Below are 22,732 nucleotides of genomic sequence, written 5' to 3'. Positions count from 1 at the left end.
CAAAATTCGTTCGTGAATTTCTAACTCCAAGCAGTCATTATGACTAAACGTATTTACCAAGATAATGAGCGTTCATCAACTTCCATGATAGATTCAAATATGTTTTGGATTTAGAGGTTGTCCCATATCATTTTCTCAACCCTTGAGTGTGTCCATGCATAGCTCTGACCCAGTGTAAATAGTCGATACTTATCATTTTGGTCATGAATAATATTCGAGATTCAATGTCAGGTCTGCTGACCTGTTGCATTAAAAATAAAATGTATCTCTCACTCCCTGCATCCATTAGATGATTGGCTAATTATTAATTTAGATCGTCATTGCGAGTACAGCTGCCACAAAGGTTTTGGCCAAGGAAAGGGTAGATGTGGCTTTAAAAAATGAGAGGAATAATTAATAGCAGAGTTCTATTAACCTATGGTGTTACTATTAGAACGTTCGCATTTGGCTGAAGGTGTGAACTAAGGTATCAATGAGTGATCAATGTCCAAGTGCAGTACCAGTGCCACCAAACACACCTAGCTGGAGCTGATGATATGTTACACCATTGCTAATAACATCTCTTCTTCAGCTTTCTTATTTACAGCGGTACTTTTAATACTGCACAAATCACCTGAGATAAGTCTGTCCAACTGACGTAGGATCAACTCATCGTCAGCTAAGTCACTCAGAAACGCATTTTGGGAAGTGAATTTCATCTTATTGTATTAACAACTGTTGTTATTGCCTCCACATGGTCTGCTACAGTAGCGCAAACAAAAGGACAAAGGTTTTAGACCGATTTAAATTTAATATACAAGTCTGATTGGGATTCTTGCGACTTACTCCCTCATCCCTTAGATTCATCCTCATTTTATCGGGACAGGATTCATTGTTAAGTTAGCAAATCCCTTTAGTAAACCCACGTGTATACAATGCGTATGGATTTACCCGAAAGTCGAACGGAAGGTTTGATATAAGCCCTTGGGTTAATTCTTGTTATATACACCTCACCCCGGGGGGCTTGATAATATGTCAAATGGTGGCGCTCTAGAAAGAAAATATATTAATCGCGACTTATCTTCTTCATCCATTCGTCAATTTTCATTCAGCCACTCGGTGGATAAACACCGCACCCAGATATGAGTTATGATTTCCACTCGTACACGTACTTTATTCCCACCGATGAAAAATCGTGTCGATTTTTCATTTCTAACCATTTTTACGTTCCTTTGGTTGCTATTCATTTCATTCTTAGTATCTTTCATTGGTTTTCTAAGCGCTATATCCCGGAATCATTTATTTTATACCCACGTAGATAGATATGTTTTTAACACCTCTCAAACGAATAGATGAAAAATGGGTTAGTTTTAAACTAAATTTCCAAGTTCAAACCGACATTGTCGTAATTGCTTAAAACTGAATTTAAATTCAGACCTCCAAGCACAAGTAAGGGTAAAGCAAATTCAAACTTTCTCGTCGGATGTTAGTTGGCCCGGTTCATCTAAATATCGCTCTACTCAGCGAATTACGTGCAAAACCAACCAACCTATTACTATTGCCACCTAGTTTCCCTATTTGAGACTGTTCCTTATCCTATTTTATTCGAATAAGTTCCCGAGTTTATATGAGACTTTCTCTAAGATTACCTATAAATTTTATTACAAAACTAAACAAAGCAATTTCTTTCTAGATTACGAACACAATACGCAAAGTAAGTATCTATTTTTATTATACGAATTTTTGAGATTATGACTATACCAAGAGGGAAAAAATAGTGCGCATGGCGATATTCTTTAACTCGGCTTTGCGCAGCAATTTCTAATTCGGTTTTATTGATGGTTTTATTCCGTAAGTTCCTTTTAAACTGCAACTTGACAAATTAAACTAACTTTTCACTAGGTGCTCGTACTTTCCTCAGCCCGTGTTTGTGGCTTCGTTTCCACCCGTGCGGCAATCAGTTTACATACTGTATAAACACATGTACTGTATCCGTTTCAGCAAAAAGCGCATGACTTCATTTTTTGATTTAACTTTACGCGACAACTTCTAATTTGGCATTATTCATGATGGTTTTACTCCTTTTACCATTTCAACACTTTGCATTGTGGCAACTTCTTCTTTAGCTGTGGTATTTTTTAAGGCATGTGCAGCGTAAATTTAAGCTTGTCAAACAACACTAATTTATTCCTTTGTGAGCTATTTTCGGGGTTATACCACGTGCCACGCGTTTCTGGTTCCACGGACGATGGCCAGTCTGCACACTGTGGGCAACTGCGCACACAGCGAGTTTTTTTCATTTGACTTGCACTGTAACTATTTGGTAGGTAGATTCCTGCCAAGGAATGTTTCCACTTCAATTGTGATACGTTTTAGAGGCATTAAATATATAGAAAGCCCACCTTAAACTTGTGAAAAGAAAGTATATAATTTATTCCTTTTTGTGCTGTACGTGCTCGCAATTTTGAGGTTCCACGTCCCAGTAACCTTTTTCATTACGCTCCATAATTTTCTCATCATGTTTTTCTGATTTCGTTTTCACCGGTGTCGGCCAGCCTACACAGTATACGAACACATGCAGTTTCCGATTCTGTTTCCGAAAAAAAAAAACGCATAGCGACACTTTTTAATTGGACTTTGTGCAGCTATTGCGAATTTGTTTTTATTGTTTATGGTTTCATTCTGTTCTCAAATGAAAACACTTATCTCAATATCTTTTCGAAATTTTATTTTATAATAGTTTTTTTATTATAAACATTTTGTAACATATACATAAAACCAAGGTTAAGATCAAGTACAGATAGAGTACGATTCTTAGTGGTATTTATTTATTAAGTACAGAGTAGCATGAACAATGATAATAAATAACATTACCCGTAGACAATAAATTATACATACTGGCCCATCCATAACTGTATTTTATTATCTGTGAAACAATAATATAATATAGTGTTAGGGTGAAATACCTCCCCTGGGCATGTTTTCTTGAGCGCATGCTTGTAGGCGCAAAATTTTGCTAATTTTGTGTTACATTTACTGCTGCGGTAATATCATAAACATATAATTACAGTGGGGGGTGTACGTAAATGTATGTAAATAAAAATATACAACATTTGAGTAGTTATGTAAGTATATAAGTACAGTAAACGTGAAAAATATAAATTTAGAGTATACATGGTCCTGTATATGCTTTTTTGAGTATTGTTGCTATGGCAGCAAATTTAAGTTGAGCCGAATTTAGGTGCTTACGACTCGGATGTACAATACCTTGGAAGTCCTGACGTGAGTAATAATGGTATTTTACAATAACCTCCTTCCCTCTTGTTCATCACCTGATGTGACCAAGTGGGATGATTACAACGATACATTTCTCTACCAATCAAAAATATATTATTTTTGTTCTCATTTTAATCGTATTTGTCACTCATTAGCAATGCTTTTTATCTATCATTAGAAACATAACAACACATAAAAGGTATAAAAAGTGTCTAGCACTAATTAAATAGATTATTCCATCTTGTATAGTGAATAATCCATTGAACTATATGCTTCAATTGGTATATTGCTTCAAAATGATTAACCTAATTAAGACAAAGTAACAAAAACAATCGACGACTAGACGTAACTTACATGCTATACAACGTGTTTTAAGTTTAGAGTGAGTTCTTACTTAGGCCATGCAATTTTCTACTCGAAGTCCAAATAAGGACAATAAATGAATATGCACGTTGAAATAATTGCAAGGAAAAGCGAAATGGAAGATCAATCTTTTATTCTTTTTACATTGTTTAGTCTTGATTTCTTACGGACTAGTTTTGTAGTTATCAAACTATCGGTTTAACATAGCGTTTTTACCCTTTTTTAGATGCATTTTCAAATTTACAAAGTTAATAGAGATGCTTTATAATATATTTAGTTCTTAAATATGCATTCAAAATTACATAAATGGCTTGCAAACAGGTTTTTTTAAACGTGAATGTAATGTTTGTATTAAAACTTTTTCTTTGGGCCTAGTTAAATTAAAATGTTTAAATCAGTTTTGTTTTATAAAAAAAAGGATACTACGTCACATGTATTTTTGGCAAATTATCGAGTTCTACATAAACAAAACCCTTCATTTTTATTAGAAAAACATTTTTGTTTGCAGCCACTATGTTTAATTCGATAATTAAAAAAATATATTTTTGTCATCCGTGGCTTTGTCACCGCCCACAGGAAATGTTTACAAACGAGTACCTAAATATAATGTATTTAAAATTACAATATTCTCATTCAAAGGATGGCTTCTATTAATTATTTTTAAATTTGGACACGTAGAGAATGGGCATTACTGATTTATCATGTATACACGTGTGATGTTTCGTATATCTATAACGAACAACCCAAAGAAGTTCATAAGCAAACTAAAAAAAAGTGTTAAGACAAGAAATTAATTAAAGTGTAATGAAAATAATGAAGAATGAAGAATAATAATGTAATAAAAAATAGCACAAAGAAAGATCGTGACGAACAATTAGTTTAGCTTATCCCAGATTATTTCGGTTATATATCAGACTGTAAACCTGAACTGTAACCTTAACTAAAAACCCTAAAATAGGTGAAGTTGAATTAATTCGGATTAACTTGATTTATGAGTTGACTAAAATTAAAAAATAAAATATCGTCTAAACCACAATTAAGACAATTTTGACACATAGAATTAGGAAAGAAATTTTATCAAAAATCTCAAAATTATCAATAGCCTAACAGACTACAGAAAATGCATTCGAAAACCCTTTATGACTTACTACTAAAGTTTTAGTATACAGATTGGAGTTGGAAGTAATACCTCAGAGCAAGAATTCAGCTTTTAAACTGAATATAATAAATAACGAATAAAATCATACAAATCATTGCAAATATTCTGTACTTCAGTCATCAGCATTCTGAACAGACTGATCACCACGCAAATCCTAACACCCTGTACATCTACGTATCTTTAAAAAATAGGTTCCCCTCAGAAGTATAGTTATTATTATTATTAGACAACATTATCCCATTATTTATCTTACATTATACAAAAATACTTAAACGTAAACAATGTGTGGTCTATCTCTATTATCATTGAGTTGTTCGTAAATATTTCCGTTACCATTACAGTGCTGGGAGTAAGGGTCCCAGACCGGTAATGGGCGGTTTTGCATAATTATTGGAGGCATGATATACCTTTCTACGTGATTGGTATCATAATTTGGTAACGACTTTCTTGGTGGAGGGAGTGGAGGGGCATTATAGCTAGTTTTTACAATTTTGGGCAGCTCTTTGCTACCCATATCGCGATTAGCTTTCCTCTTCGGAATGAAGAAGAAAACTCCTACAATAATACCTAGTATAAAAATAACTGTCAAAGAAACTGACGTAATAGCTAACCAGCTCATCGAGCAGTCCATTTGTCTTTGGGTAGCACTCACTAACTTCCTGTTATGAAGTTCCTCAGGAGTTTCACATACAACTTCGTTCACATCAAGCTTCAGATCGTTCTTAATTATTTGGCTTTGACTTAAGTTGGCGGTTATTTGCAACTCATTATCCTTCAAAATTTTCCAAAGCCATCCCATTGAGCAATTGCAGTCCAAGGGATTACCTCCCACTCGAAGTTCTTCAAGTTGATCTAGAGGAAAATGACTAGCCACAAGGAACTTGATGGAATTGTAACGTATCGATACATATCTCAGTTTAGGATTTCCATGAAACAATCTGGTTGGAAAAGCTTTGATTCTATAGTTAAAGTCCAAACTGATTTTCTCCAAGTTGATGTTGTCAACAAAAGACCTGGAGTCTATAGTTTCCAGTGCCTCCAATCGAGCTAGAGTTAAATACTTCAGGTGAAACAAACCTCGGAAAGCTACTGGAGGGAGTATGTTGAATGTATTTCCACTCAGCTTCAAATTAACCAACTTCGACATCTTGGATAGCTGCGCAGTTGGCAAGATTGTTAGATTGTTGTCACTCAAGTCTAAGTGATCTAACTTAGGCATATTAGAGAAGCCTTTTTGTTGGATTTCGTAAATCTGGTTTTGCACTAGCACTAAAGTCTGCAGTTCTGGCAAGTTTGGCACTTTATCATCTTCTATAGATTCAATAAGATTTCGGGCTATTGAAAGCACTTTCAGCTGAGACAAATCAGACAGTTCACAAGGAATTTCCATGAACGAATTATCGTCTATGTACAAAGCCTGCAGATTTGGTGTAAACTTGAAAGTTCCTTCTTCGAAATAATCCAGTTGATTACCGGTCATTCTCAATATTGTCAAATTATTTAAATCCTTGAAGTCATAAACTCCAATGGCTTCAAGCAAGTTATTGCTTAAATCTAGCTCGGTAAGCTGCACCAACCCTTCAAACGTATCTTTCCCCAAAGAATCAATAAAGTTGCTACTTAAATTTAGGAACTTAAGGACTTTCTGAGTCTTAAAATTCCCACTGCCAAGGGACTTCACCCTATTTCTGGACACATCTAAAGTATAGAGCTTCTCGTAGAACGTAAATGTGTAATGCAATTGATTAATCTTGTTGTTAGATAAATCCATCACGTGCAGCTCCGGGTTAAGTTGGATAGGCACCACTTCAATTCCAGCCCCTGAACAGTTTGCTCTGAGGATCTCATTCTCACATTTGCAGCCATTAGGACACAACACTCCACCAGCAGAACTAATTAATGATAGAAGACATATTGTTGGTAGTAAGGTTATCCACATTGGATGAGCCTTTTCATCGTCCATTGCAAGGGGACAGCATGGTCAGCTAGACCTGAAAAGGAAAGAGATAAATTTAGTATTGTTTAGAAAGAGTAATTGCTCTAGATTTTAAAATATGTTTCATGAAGAGGTTGTTCACTACATCATTTAGGCTGGTCAAATTAGTTACCCAATTAAAGTTGTATTGGGTTAGTCCGGGTTAGTCAGGTTAGTTCAAGTTAGTAGGTGACCTTAAAATCATTTATGTTTATTCAGGTTTATCATGTCATTTTAGCAAATATATTTTCCTCAACACTGGTTCAAGATACTCAGATCATTGTAATTAAAAAAAATCTTCAGGGTTAACGAATATTTTCATGTCAAAGATGTCGAAACAAATTTCATTCTGGTGATATTTAAAGTGGTTAACTCATAAACTAGAGGAAACGCCTATTCAACCACACAAATCGAATTAACGCAGAGCCATTTGAGAAAACCATTTAATAGGAAACCCATTCAAGGGAAAAATTATTTCGTATTCTTTCAAACGCAATAAAAACCTAGAAATCTGAAAATGCGCTTGAGTAAGGTGAGAAAAAGATGACCTATATTATTCCTGAAACGGGTTTTCGTCGGAAAATTCGGAATGATGTTTTCAATAGATTCAATTTCAAGCAGGGTTTGCCCACTGCTATATAGCAAAGCACAAATCCAGTTTGTTTATTTTTCCAGTAAAAATGGAACGTTTTGAATGATTTCGTGTGGTATCGTAAATATAAACGTAAGATGCTTTTGAATGCCTGACATGTGATCGTAGCTAACTTTAAGTGCCACTTCAAGATTTTTTTTAGTAAAATCTTAAAAGTTTTCTTAAAGAATTAAAAAAATAAATTGACAATCTTGGAAAAAAACCTAGAGATTAGTTCAAGATAGTCATTTAGATGGTACCAATTATTGATTTTCTTTTTGAAGTTTCCTCAGTAGGATTTCAATAACAGAATCTCATCTGGAGTGTTTTTTTAGGTTCTACAAATTGAATTTTTGATGTACATTGCAGAGAGTATTTGTTTCCATAGCAGAAAGAATATGTTGAAAGACAGTTAACAAGTTGTATGTACAATAACTAAGTTTTAAGTGGATGTTGTTTTAATTGTTTTTCAGATAGTCTTATGTGAGACTGGAAAATATAGAATCATAGTAAATCCACAAAATTTGATGAGCCACTCAACGGATAAAATGTTGCACCGATGCCATATCAAAGTGAAAGAAAATAGGTCAAACCCGCGAACCTACCGCTTTAAACAATTAATGCAATAACGTAAATATTGTTTGGAAACTCCCTCCCTTCATCGTCCTATAGAACAAATCAACATACTCTATACACGTAGAAGAAACATTTACACAGTTGGATTGTTTTGTACAAAGATTTCTTACCTTTTCTAAATCAAAAATTAATTAAATATGGCGTTCATAAATATATTTTCCTCAATATTTTTGGCTTTGATTTATATTTTTGAATAGAAAATTTGACAACAAACTTTGATTCGTCATAAAGAAATATTTTATGGTCATTTTACTGCGATGAATGATGTTTGAAATGTTTATCAAAAACAAAAATTATTGGATAATTCTATTTTTTCGACTATTCACAAAAATCAACTCTCAAATTTTTCTCAAATTTAAACTCGCCTATCCTTTTACCATCTTATTATGTTAAATTTCATTATCTTGGGCGATGTGTAAGAAAAACTACAATTCTACTAAAATTTAGTAGTATAGTATGTGGGTGCCTGTGCCACGCCAAGATGTATATCGCAGCAGATTTTTGTTGGTAAATGTCTCAACATAGCAACTCTGATTATATTAAAATTTGCACGTCAAGCATATTACCAAAATCACATATATAAGTGATAGGGACATCATTATATTCGTACATCAAAATTTAACCGGCAAAAAGACACGTACGTAGTAAATCTAATAAATGATGCCGCACTCAGTATTTGGGTTCTGGTCCAGGTTTTATCTACTATATATGTCAGCAATTCGTTTTAGTGAATGGTCTGATGTTAAAAAAACTTAACAATTTTTTCAGCCCCAGTTACATCGTTTACACTAGACTTGCATTTAAACCTTATCTCCTTTCATTTTCGTTGCACTCACCGGTAAACATTATGATGGAAACGAAATTTAAATACGTTGCTAGGCAAGTTTCCACTTCGGAGTTCGCATAGATCAAATTCCGTGAGTTTATACTTTCAGCAATTAAATTATTACTGTCGAAAATGAAATTTTCTACATGAACGTGTGTGTAAAAGCGTTTCTTCTATCTAAATACATTCTTCATGAGTATTTTTTGTTGCGAATTTAATAATGGACCAAATAAAATACAAATAATTTATAATAAATCTATTTACCTCTAAAATTTAAAGGAACAGAGACAAATAAATACCACTAAGAAAAATAAATTCGATTTGTGCTTTAGAAAAATAAACAGATTTTAAATAAATATTTTCATTTAAAAACCATTAAGCAATAATAACGAAAGAATAGGGTCATTGAGGCCGGGATAAAAAAGTCCTTTTTTAGATTTTTTGAATACAGATTTAGTGGGTCCTAGCGAGTGATTCTTTATTTTAAAATTAAAAAACAAGTTTCCGCCCCAAAATCTTGTAGTATTCTCCCTAAAAATGTTACTAATATAAATTGAGTTAGATTAATGAGGCTCATTACACCCTTTTCCAGAAATGTTTTCATCTCGCAGTAAAAACCATTTTTTAAAACACCTTCGAGGTACATAAAGGTAAACAAAGCAATTCCCATTTGCCAGCTGTTCTGGGCGTTCCGCTCTAAAATTAACAATACCTTTTTCCCAAAATTATCTCGATTTATGGGCCGCATCCCTCAAATGGAATTAGTGGAAGCCTCGCTATAAAACAGCGATTTATCTGGAGCTTTAGTCGACTTAGCTCTTCTGCAGAGTGGCATTTATCCATCACAGAAACTGCTTTTACATCTCCGGCTTCAATTCCGATTTAGATTTAGCCTGTTCCAGCATTGACTAGTTGACGAAGTTTAAATGAGTTGGAATATATTGCTTTCTACACGTTCTTTCTACTCTTAGATTTCATTTAATTAAAGTCCCCAGGGAAAATTATGTCTCCGTCTTGGCTACATTTTGTTGCTCTCACTGTAATCCATCTTTTCAACATTAACTCTGCTTAAATCCAATTCAATATGTGTAACAATCTGATACTTGTCGGTGACCGATGTTTCTTCGCTCAGAAACCACTCCATTGGCAGTGGATCTAAATCTTTTTATAGAATTATTTGGAAACAGCTTTAGCTTTTGTGAGGCCGTAAATAATCCTTCTCAAAAAAGAAAAACCTTCGAAAACTTTTTTCTAAATAAAGCCCTTTTTGTTGCTTTTAGTGTGGGGTCCTTAAAAGAAAGCTCTGAGGGAGTTTTTTTTATGAATTAACTTTTTGTACGTTAAAACAGGTAGGAAGCCGACGGAAGTGAAAAATCTAAATTGCAGTTTCAGCGTGCAGATTCAGTTTTAATATTTTATATTGAATAAACCCAGATGGAAAGAAAATTATATGTTTGACGCTCAAGGTGCCTTGCACTGAAATCCCGCATTATTAAAGTTTTTAGTGCTCGTTGCGAATAGAAAAGCTGAAGGTTTCATGCAGAGGAAATTTGTATTCGTTTTTAATTATCTTTTACTTCCGAGTACCTATACAGGGATTTTTTTGGGTACTGCATTTCTATTTAAAAAAGTAAACCTTGTTACTCATAATAAAAATACAAAGTCCTAACTCTCATTAAACATGTTAGGCTTATAGGTCTGAGTGCTTTTGGGTCTAGTGCGTCGCGTCCGATTTTCCAAACGTATACTACCCGCACTCAAGTCCAATTTTTTGAAATATTGTTTCAGGCTAAGCTTGTCCTGAGAAGCTGTGCCAGGGATGGCTTGAGCTCCTCTATGGACCCACCAAGTGATTTGTGTGGCTGAAAAAATCATTTTCAGGATATATGGGGTGACTATTGTTGAGAAACTTCTCAATTCGTTCTACTGGGTCGTTTTGACCAACTCTGACAACGTGAGTTCTAGTCACCGAGAATCAGGCCTCTGGGAAATGACAGTTCTCTCTTCCAGCCTTCTCACTGGAACCGTAGAAACCGTCTGGGCGTCTGATCGAGCCCAGTTCCTGTCTCTGTTCTCTAAAACGGATTTTGCGGATTCTGTGAGCGAACTTTCTATCTTCTTTCAGAACCTTATCTAGAACTCATTTTTGACGTCCCTAATTTTCCTGTTGTAGGATTTTCTTTGTTTTCCCAGAAACAAGCTCCATGAAGGCGCTTATCTGTTGTTCTTTTTCGTCTTTCATAGGCAGCTGCTGAAGAGATTGACCAATCAGGAACTTGCATAAAATAGAGGGGAAGAAAGAAATTCCCAAAGAAAGAAATAGACAGAAAAAGAACCTTAAAAATACGATACGGAAGGGATTAGATTTTTTCTCTATTCAAGATTCAGATTTCTCTCTAATTCAACAATTAAGTATAATTACCTCGTTTCCTTGAAGGTTGTTCACGCAAAAACCCTCTTTCTTTTGGCCGTAAAGAAATATGCCTGAACTGCCATGAAGCTGTTGCAACCAACAAATTGGCAAGCCGACGCAAAAGAAACTACTAAGTTAACTTGGTTTAATTTAATTAAAACTTCTGGGGGCTTTGTATTTCTAAAAGACTAGTTTATCAAAAACTTCGCACGTGTCCCAAGAGAGACCGGAACTTAAGAGTGCTTCTAGTGACCATCAAATGAAAGAGACCAACGAATAAACTTGGGTTAGGTCAAGATTGCAAAAAAGAGGATGAACGATTCATTCAATTATTTACTCACCCATCACTGATATAATTGAATAATACATCAACCAATTAAGTTCATAGACCAAACAAGGATGTAGATATTGTCGACGTTACCAAAGCAAGGAAATTGCAACCTCTTCACCTACTAAATGACGTAATTTCCCGAACCAACCTGCCACACATCCACAGCTTGAGATCAGGGGAAGAACTAGGAGAAACCCATGGCAGAACTGCTATTTGGAAATCATTTATAAACACTCTTGAGTGTGTTACCACCATTACGCAAAAGAATGGAATGAAAGCTGTAACTCATTTATTAGCAGAAATCAAACGGTAGCACCTCTGGTAGATAAGAATTTGCTCACCTCTCCTATTGCTCTCCGTGCTGTCCATATTGTGTGATGCCAGTCGAATATACGAAAATATTATTTTTTGTGGTTAGTGTGAAGAGAAAGGAAGTAACTTTACTCTTGCCCCACATCAACTCCTCAGAAGGCGCTAAAGGTTCTGGCGAAAGTTCTGATAGGATTAACCTATTTTGATCGTCCAACGATTGCACCGACCAAAGGTAACAACAGCTGAAAAGTTATGAGAAGAAAGTCTGCGATTGAAGATCTTATAACGTTTTATATATTTTGACGCATTTTCGTATTTTGTAGCGGCCACTATTAATTGGCACTTCTAAGTTAAAAGCACTTCAAAGTGGCATGTTTAAATGTGCAGGGTTCTATTGCCGGCTCCAAGAAACTTTCAGGCGGCTTTTAGGCTTGAAAATTAAAAGATTATGGCCATGTTTTTTTTTTGTGGTAGATATGGCGGTAAATATGAAATTACCTCTCAGTCGAAGTGGTCGTATAAGTTTCCATAATTATGAATAGGAAACTGTCTGTCAGTGTTAACTTGTGATCGGCTACAACCGGATTAAAGCAAAACCCATTATGACAAAAGCTTCAAATAGTTTCTGAACTAATGCGAACTAATTCTATTCAACATTCCTGTGGGTCTATTATATCAGCATCTGAAACAAGAAGGAATTAAAAAGTAATACACATTTCTCATTTTAAGTTTCTGTGATAGAAATGAAAGCGGCTCTGCACGAGAAAGTTTTATTATACTGACTTTTCAGTGAGTTAATTTATATAGTTCCAATGTTCCATTCTCACTTTAATATCAAATAATATTCTGAAACATAGAGGCGACTTTACGTTACGTGAGAGTTCTATGGCATGTAAGGTGGAGTCATAGTAATTAAAGTTACAAAGCCATTTTAGAGTTTAGCCGTTTTGGAACGATAAGCAGATATGGCATAACGGCGACTGTTAATGGAAAAATATTGTTTTAAGCTTAAGCAGTTCGTTTTTAATAATGATTTATGGCTTTCGGGTTTAGCAGATCGGGTTTCCTTTTGTAATATTGTTTCCATTCTTCATAATTGGGTCGTTATGAAGAAGATATTTCATGCTTGGAAAGCATAAATTTACTTATTCTCGTGGAGTGGCGGGGTTGTGTTTAAAATTTCAAAACTTTCAATGAGTTATCGCCCTAAATGTATCGAGCATTATTTGTTCACCATGAAATATCCATACCATATTTCAACTTATATTGGCCATCAATTTTATTAAAATTCCCTCATATTTTTAAGATATTTCCCATCCACGATACGTCGCTTTGATGCATTCGATATTTTCAACGGGGATTGCGCGAAATTTATTTGTCAGTAAATAGGGTAAAGATATGGCTCATTTGGAAGATCAGGATTTGTCTGCCATTGGCCCAAATCCTAACGAAACTGCTTGGGAATTAACATTCTTTTTTCTGATAACAATTATCTCGATTTATTGAACAAATCCCTCAAACGGTATTACCGAAAGCACCTCTATAAAACCCCCATTTGTCTCAAGCTTAGTTGGACAATCGACTTAACTTTTTTTGCTCATATATCTTGTTATCTATATGGGTCGAACGTGTCGACAAATGTTGGTCAATCCAGGGAGAGAAAGTAATAATTATAAAATCTGCTGCGAACTCGGTCGGTGGTATAATTGAGAAGTTAAAGAGAAACTCTTCACTAATTCTTGGAAATGGTCCCTCCAATAATACATTCTTATATCCCCGCAAAAGCTTTAATTTTGAATTGCAAAAACAACGGTAATAACCGCAGTGGTGGTTCCCTATAAAAACCAACGCTAAGTAGATATGCAAATACCAAACACCAGTTTCGAAAATTAAGGGCAGCACTCAACCCTTGTAAACTATGCTATTCATCTCTTTTGCTTTCCCGCTTAATTTCGTTTCCCTTTTCCCCACTTTTAATTGGGTCCGCCCCAGCCGGCGGCGATAAAGAAAGGTAAACATTTTCATTTCATATCTCTGACTTAGTCGTTAATAATTTTGTTTAACCAGCTGGTATAACTAGATGTTAGAATCTTGGCGAATATTTTATATCATGTACATATCTTTCAATTTTGCTCTTGAATGAAGTTATTAAACGGTTTAAAAACCATGACAAATCGACTACTGCTTTAATCCCGTTTTAAAGTGGTCAAAACCCACAATAGAAATTCTGCAAAAATTTTCTTAGTCTTTCTATCTTCAGCAAGTTGAAGCATATTTCAGAGGAAAATATCTTGAAAACAGTAGAAAATACGAATGGGGCAGAGAAATCGAAATTTTCTTTGAATTTCAGGCTCAACTAAGCTCAACAACAAACCAACTGTCCAATTCCAAATTCTAATGCTGCCATTGGTTTCTGATATCTGACCTGAACTAATCTGGTCTGGTGCAAATATTTTTCAAATCTAGACAGTGTCAGAGAACCTCCTAAAAAAATTATTTTTGTTATTCAGTGGTTCAGACCCTTTCTACGAATCCTCTATAAAACAGACTATCGACGTGTTCTTGAGATTGAGTAATCGCAACCTTGAAGTGATTTATATCCTTGGAAAGCATTGGAATTGCTTAAAAGGGCCGTGTTAATATACTGATTTTTATAATGTGGGTATAAAATTCATAGATTTTTTTTCTATATCTACGTACCTGAATAAAATGCAACTTTACACACCCAGAGGTTATAAATAAGCAAGCTAATGTAGAGGACATATTTACTAGCCAATAAATTAGAGACAGAGGGTTGGAAGCACTCGCGAATAAAACATTTTTGGGTCGGTATTATTTATGCATTAGTATTATTCTTCTAGCATACTCGTTTTCGCATTTGCATGTATGTGTGCACACGCGTGTTTGTAGTCTTTTGAATGAGTGAGCACACGACAAATTGTAATTCTAACTGGGAATGGCGCATTTCAAGTGTGCTATTTATCTCTCTTCGCTTTAACAAGGGTGCCTACGTGGGGAATTTACGGAAATATTGAAAGTTAACTGCAAGGAAATAATAGTTTCCCCATCGAAATATAAATTATTAATGGAGACAAAGTCTTGAAATTTTAAATAACTGTTTAACAATAGAAGAAACGGGAATATTTTTCCTTAACGATAACGAGTTCGTTGGAATCTATTAAGGTACTTCCGTTTCAGAAAATATTTGGTTCGTTTACAAAATAAAAACCACTACGCTTTGTAATAATTATTATAATTTTCCGTGCCGGTCGAAAAAGCACAAAACAATTTACGGAATGTCAAACCTTTTATAATATGGAAATTCCATTTTCGAAAAAGGTTTTCAATCAGTATGAAGGGTGCTTAATTTTAATTTATTTATATTCAAAAGCGACATCCCCATTTCTTCCGTTTTAATGAAACAAGCTATTTATCTAAGTTGTGAAGATTTAAAATTATCGTTTACAAAACAATACCTTCGCCCGATAAGTATTATTTAATACCACATTACGACTCGAGAGTTTCTTTAAGCCACAAAAAAGGAACTTTCCCAGTAAATTGCATGCAATTATATTGAAGCTCCACGTGTTATTGCCACGTGGTGGTAAGCAGAATTTAAATACAATTCAACCTAATCATAAAAATATTTCGTGCAACCACGCACCATTTCTTTTCCAGGCGATAGGCAAAAGACCTAGATTATATTCCGATACTGTCAATTATCGCATACACATTAAGACACGCATTTAGAAAATATTTTGAATTTATGTGGTGCGAAGTGTAGAACAACGTTTTTGGAGTTTGCTTTAATACAATTACAAACACTTTTTAAGTTTCTATAGTACTGAACCATCGCTTCTGTACAAAACACACGAATCCTTCTTCGAACGTTATTTTAAAGATAAGGATGTTTTCTAAATTAATCCATTGAAAACCTTGGTCAGTACACGAGATGAGCAGAATTTTAAAACACTGGTTGTCTTCGTGGATTTCTCCTTTTATGAGTTCGTGTTTGCGTGCAGGTATCATTTAATTCTTTGCGCGAATTTAATTTCGGAACTGCTTGTTGGATGTTCTGATTGAAATAGAATTTTTATTTTGCTTGTAAATGCTGATAATACAAAAGAAAGATAAAAGAAGTCTGGTATTGGAAATGCGGCTGAAACTGAGACTATTGATCTTATTTGTGTTCATGTGGGTAACGTTGTTACTGCTTGAAATTTCTCAGAATATACAAAGTATATATACAAGGTGGTTCAATTGTTACGGGTCACTATTGCTATCTTCCAAATCGTAAACGATACAAGTTCGGTTAAATTAGACAAAAGTTGTCAGATTTGATGACAAGTTAAGATCTCGAGCCACCGTTGCCAGTTCGGTTTCGGAAGTATTGGGAAGAAATGAAATTTTGCCGAAAATATGTTTCGTTTTCTTACACTTTTAGGTTTGATTTTTGAGGGAGAGATAGAGATAGAGAGAAATAGAGAGAGATTTTTTATATGAGGGCATTTCAATTGATGCCAAAACTGAGATCGGCCCAAGAAATTAGTTCAGAATGCATCGTGAAGAGGATAAAGGGCGCTAAAGAATTCCTGAAGGGTGGAAGTTGATTTTTGTTTATTTCTCTAAGTGTTATAAATCTGATATCGCCGAAAGAAAGGAATTGTTCCGTCGAATACTGAAAATGTTCGAGTTTAGAGGGAATTGGGCTGCCAGAAGGCATGAATGGTATGAAAATAAAGCAGGTTTGAGAAAATGACATTCGCCAATTTTTCGAATTTTATTCGGTATTAGTAAAGTAACACCAATTTGAATACGTCCAACAAAAAACTCATAAATAATGAAACTATATCAGTCCTTTATTTAAAACAATCGAGATTACGCCATATACGTTCATTAATAAACTCACATTTTTAATTTAATTTTTTATTATTAAGCCACGCAAGCCTGGAACGAAAATCTCGTTGCATAATTAGTGGCTGAAGTGTAATTTGTGGTAAAACCGCAGTTGCCGCGTAAATGAAAATATAAAGAGATTAACTCGTGACTGAAACAAGGAAGTTCCATAATAAAAGGAAAAAAAAATGTGCTTGTTTTACTGAGCTAGCGCTAGTGTATGATATACAGACTTGCTAAAAATTAATGACGTTTTAAAGGCTAATAGCGCTATTGTTCTAAAGCTGTAATGTAGTTCGCTGAGGGAGACTTTGTTATTAATCCAACCACACGTGTGTGTGTTGGAAAAAAGTAGTCAGTTGGAAAGTGTAAATTATAAGTATTTTAATCAAACTGTTAGCGTAGATTACAATACCATGGGACATAATTACATTAAGTGAGTGTGTAAATAGAGTTATAAATTACAGAGTCCTAAAATAGGTTTACGGCTCTGACCTGGAACATCAATTTTAAACTCTAATATAACTTCCTGTCAAGATGCGCTTTAAATACAACATAAAAACGTAAAAAGTGTCACGCAAATATTAATTCGGTTAACTTACAATGCGGATTTAGAAGGTCGGATTTAATTGAATTCAAAATCAAAACTTTATCGTCATTACTGGAAGAGGTTTGATTAAATGTAAACAATGGATTTCATTCAAATTTTATGCAACATGACAACAATTTAAATATAGATGACTCGAACGCGTTTTTACTACAGGCGATTTTGGTCAGTTCATATGTCGATTATAATTCCAACATAGTACTTTTATGAATCGCATATTCCCGAATACATGACATGTTGATTAATTTGTTTTTATCTATATTGATGTTCAATTCCAGTTTAAAACCTTTCATGTTATGTGTTTTGTTATAGTTGACATTCCTACCATTTGATGTTTATAATTGAGTTATAAATATATACATCATGGTCTGCTACTAGCGCGTGGACGAATGGTTGCTAAATGTAAAAAGATATCAAAATTGAATTTTGGTCATAGATAGATGTTAACTGTGGGGGAGTATTTCATTTTTTTTTTCAATTATTTCGTTTGGTGTTTACTTTCGACAATAGGGCCTAGCTATAGACACAGTGGTCACATAAAGTGGTATTTTTACATGCGATGCCCAAATGGATAATAAAAACCCTAAATTATTTAATGGTTGCAAATACGAAATACCGTCTACTGAAACCAGAAACTAAGTACTCGTGGACGACCACAGGCAGTAGACTGAACTAGTGAAACTACGTGGAAAAAATACGTGTAGTTAGATCGGGAGAATCAGAGGAAAGTGCATAAATGATACGTTAATATTTCAGGAATAAAATGCTTTGGATATGTGAAATAAAAACGCTGGATCCGTGTTTAAAAAATTTATGTTGATATTTATATCTTGACCGATACCAGTTTTTTAAATGTTTTCCATTGAAAGTTTTAACCAGTTCATTTTTCCAAAGCACTTTTTGTAACATTCGTAAAATGCACAATTAGCTTCGATCGATGACCAAAATTTCACTTTGATCTCTTTTTGCCTTTAGTATCAATCACGCGTTCACACGATAGTGGCGGACCCTGCAGAATTATTTAAACCTTCAAATGCACTCATCATTTCCCTTTATAAGTATAATTGAAAATTTCCATATCCTCGTATTAGGATTTATTTTCACAGACAATCCCGAAATATTCGATAATTTTGTCGTGTTTCAGTTAAACCTCGCAGATTCTTTTATTTCCGGGTGCACTTCGAGTTTAGTTTCGCGTTGTACTTTTTCAGCTTTCCCCTCTTTAAATTTCACGGAAACTTTCGGGAAGTTAGTCAAGCATACTATATAGCACAAATTTATAAAATTATTCAACCTCGAATGTATTTCTTTGTTTAAAAATCCTCGGTCTATGTCTTATTGTCCCAAGAAGTGTTCACTAATTTGAACTAACTTTGTTTGAACTTTGCTGTAATCTAAAACAAATAGAATTTATTTTTGTCACTGATTTTGCTAAGAGTTAACGAATTTTCTTTTTAATTAAAAGTTACTGCAGTTTTCTCTTTAAAAACTAGAACGAAAAATTTGTTTTGCTAATTCCCTCTTAATTTCAACTGCGAGATTTGCTTGTAATTACTTTCTTAATCATTAACTGCTTAAGTTTAGGTGTGGATTTAATAATTTCGCAAAGGCAACAAAGAAATGAATAAATTGTGTGCCATACATTATTGATGACGAGAAATGTTATGGATAAAACATAGCCAAATCGATAAGAAATTATGTTTTTCTGCAGATTTTTATGCAAGCTTACACATCAGAGAGAATTAAATTAGCCACTATTGCGTGCTTGTTAGTGTATAATCAAAAACAACATTCGGGGTGAATTTTTATTAGCTTATTTATATGCATCAAAGGCATGTCTTTTGATGAAACTTCCGTTACGACCTAATGACGAACAGCATTTTGTATCTAAGTCAGGTAATTTTGACTCTGATAAAAATAGGACATATTTGATGTGATGCTTAAAAAACGAACATTTTTGTTGGATAAGAATGAATAATGTATCGGATTTTTTTAAGGGCTTTAGCACTTTTACACAATTAATAATTTAGCGTAGAAAGGAGGTACTCAGCAAAACTCATCGAAATGCTGGATTTTTATGGCGTTATAAAAAGTATCATTAAAAATATTGATGAAGAGGTTTTGGAAAACAGCTAATTAACCTGTCAATCTGAGGTAGTAAGAATGAACTTTTACAAGAGATAATTAATGAGGTTCCAAAAAGCTTTATTTAAAGCCGGGTCTGCAAAATTGCTTTTCATAGGCCTAAAAACCCGAAAACTAATGGCAAATTTTCTTATTACGACCGTTCATCAATAACCGAAGGTCGTCCATTTATAATAAATAGGAAATTCGGGAATTGTGTGGAATCACCCACCATTATTTACCTGTCTTGAACGATACATCATCAGAATATGATGCGGATTTGATAATACGCGTGAGTAAAAACGAAATCGTAATGCACAGCCCGTTTATACTAATGATTGTATTGTGCTGTATAATAAGAATCTCACGAGCAACACTTTATAGAAAGCTCAAATATTCCGATTCCTCGATTAATCATGTCAAGCACTTTTCTATACACAATTTTATGTCAGCTAGGCGATATACCACAATTGATGGTGATTTGCGAAATATTTTTCCTAACAATCTTTCCATTTAATATTGATGAAGCATTTTTAGTCTACGAAGTGCCCGAAGGACGATTTTCAAGGGCAAATTGGCCTTTGTTACCGTTATTAACTGCGAAATAAATCCTCAAATTTCGATAATATATTATAATATATTCGTTCATTATTACTGAAACAAAATATTTTATGAACTTACACTAAGTTTTGAAAAAACATTAGTCGCAACAATGCAGTTTTACTAAAGACATATAATTTTAACTGTAATGAACGTGTTAATGATGGTGAAGGGAAAATAAATCATTTACACAATAATTACGAAGGGAAATGGAAATATTTGTTTGATTTGATTGGTTATATTTTGAATCAATAAGATCAAAATACAACATATTACCGCATTGGATAGCCACCGCTGAGACAGATAAATAATTCCAAGCAGAAAGATCCGCAGTTTTAATGTTAGCAGACCACCCAATTCAATATAATATAATTTTAGTACACCTACTGTAGGGTAGACTTCCCTGAGGGAACCAACATTTTTTGAAATTCCGTCCAACTGCACGGCCGGAGCCTCCCGAACGGACCTAGAGGGACGGGATTCCCCTTTTCGAGCCTGGAAGGCCACGGTTCCCAGTCCGTACCAGGACAATCGTTCGGACATTGACGGCCGAAGTTCATTTAGGGTGTATTAAAATTAAATTGAACTCTAATATGCACACATTTTTACCAGCAACATCATCTTTTATGTTGTAACAAGATGTTTACTGATACTTCATAAAATAATTATAAAATGGTCTGTTAATCATAATTTCAATTTATGGCGTTAAACAAGAGTTATCAATAGTGAACTAAGTGAACTAGTGCCGTCATAAGTCTTCATAAACTGCCTCACGATTTATCTTAAATGAGCTGTTGAAGATTTGACGAGAAAATTATCTGAAAAAATCCGAAATCTTCATTGTTGCGAACTGACTACCTGCGGTTATTGGCAAACGATCATAATAAGAAGAAAAAGTCATTAGTTTCAGGCCTTTGTGTGTCGGCAGAAAAGCCAATTTTATAAAATAGGTCATAAATAATACTTTCTAACATCCATTTATATCCCTTGAGTAACCGTATTGTTGGTAAGTAGATTGACAGGTTAATTATGTATATTATAAAACCAAATCATGAGTATCCTAACGTGTTTTTAGGTCGGCGGTTAAATCCCAGAACGTGATGTAATTATGAAAGGACATTCGATATTGCCAATAAATTTTTTCTAGCACACGTATAGACCGATGTTCTCGTGATCAAGTAACCTAAACAGGGCAACCCCACGACACAAAGAATTTTATTACATCTGCCTTTCACAACTGGTTTTATTTCACTACAACGTTGCTTTTGATTTTTACGAGGAAGTTAGGGCGCATTTTTATTCAAATAGGGGAAATTCCTTTCTAAGCCTCAGGTGTCAGTCCGATACTGAATAGCCGTCCAAGCCTTTTCTGTTTTATGGAAATAGGGCCCCAAAATTAAATGGCCAAAAGTTACCATCATCGAAGTCTGAGAAGTTTCCCCATATTCGCATATAAATGCGCTTCATGCCGGCTTGTGCCTGACCAGTTGCGCATCAGTTATTGAAAAATTGAAACTTTTAAATTACCTCTTAAAACTTTTGTGGTAACCTAAAGAACTTTCCAAATAGCACAATTCAGTATGTTTATTTGTCCATGTATACAGGTACATTTTCAATTCCCTCAAAGTATAACTCGAAAGCATTTGATCCTTAGTGGACGTCTTTGAATGTGGCATACTGCCATTATAAAAGTAGCTCGGGTAAACTCTAAATGGAATTTTTCCCAAACATTAACTCGGTTGCAAGTTCTGGGCCATTTATTCATATAACAGTAACAAGCCTTCTCATAGCTTTAGTTGAATTGAATTTTTTTAACAGATCCGCAGGTATTTTATGTACTCTTTTATTTATTGTTACTCCCTCGCTCACGAAGATCTAAATCTTTTATGGGGCGTAACCTTTATGTCCCACTTCAGGAAAATATTTTTCACCACCCCAAATGTCTAATGTATTAAAAAGGATAAAATGGCCCAAAACTATTTTCGAATGTTTACGATATTCCTCCCTTATTATCGCCATCGTTGCCTTCGTGGGCAATATTCACAAACATTTGCTATGATATAATGTTAACAAAGGGGTTTCGAAATGATGGCTATGTAACTAAAGATTTTTATGTACGAATGCCCGTAAAGCGAGCGAAGCTTACTTTCAAAAGAAGTTTCACTCGACGGTGATATCGGCGTATTTTAGAAGTAGACGTAGAAAATTACTCGCCATTTCAGTTTCTGCTCGACCGAGGTTCTATGAGATTCAGGTTATGAAGATGGCCATAAAGTCTCGTTTATGGGTTGTCGATTAAACATATTTATATCTACTACTCCTGTTCGAGATTTTTAGTTGGTATATGAATTGATATTATTATCATTGCGAGTATGGGGTGTGTCGAGCGAGGGTGATGAATTGCGTCTTAGCTGCCTGCAAGGTATACTACTGGCTAGGGGAGATGAGCATGATGCATATTTGATATTTTTCCTACTACGTTCCTGATTTTCGGGTATCTATTGGCTCAAAATTGTCAATTTTCATAGAAAACTCTATGCGCTTTTAGAGTCTACGAAGAAGAGTGGAATCATGAATTTCCCAAAATTAGAGTGAATATGGTCC

At 34.5% G+C, this 22,732-nt stretch overlaps 1 protein-coding gene across 1 annotated transcript in view; it reads right to left on the bottom strand.

Moving 5' to 3' along the window:
• Positions 1-2,787: 2,787 nt before the first annotated feature.
• LOC136417334 (insulin-like growth factor-binding protein complex acid labile subunit) overlaps positions 2,788-22,732 on the bottom strand; it is a 50,148-nt gene continuing 30,203 nt past the window's right edge. The window contains exon 2 of the mRNA XM_066403001.1: positions 2,788-6,768. Coding sequence (XP_066259098.1) covers positions 5,046-6,740 — 1,695 coding nt within the window. The 5' untranslated portion in view covers positions 6,741-6,768 and the 3' untranslated portion in view covers positions 2,788-5,045. The remainder of the gene's footprint in view (positions 6,769-22,732) is intronic.

This window comes from Euwallacea similis, chromosome 27 (genome assembly GCF_039881205.1).
Source record: "Euwallacea similis isolate ESF13 chromosome 27, ESF131.1, whole genome shotgun sequence".
Classification (NCBI taxonomy): Eukaryota; Metazoa; Arthropoda; class Insecta; order Coleoptera; family Curculionidae; genus Euwallacea; species Euwallacea similis.
Note: the sequence above shows the minus strand (reverse complement) of the source record. Positions and strands in the feature narration are given on the sequence as shown.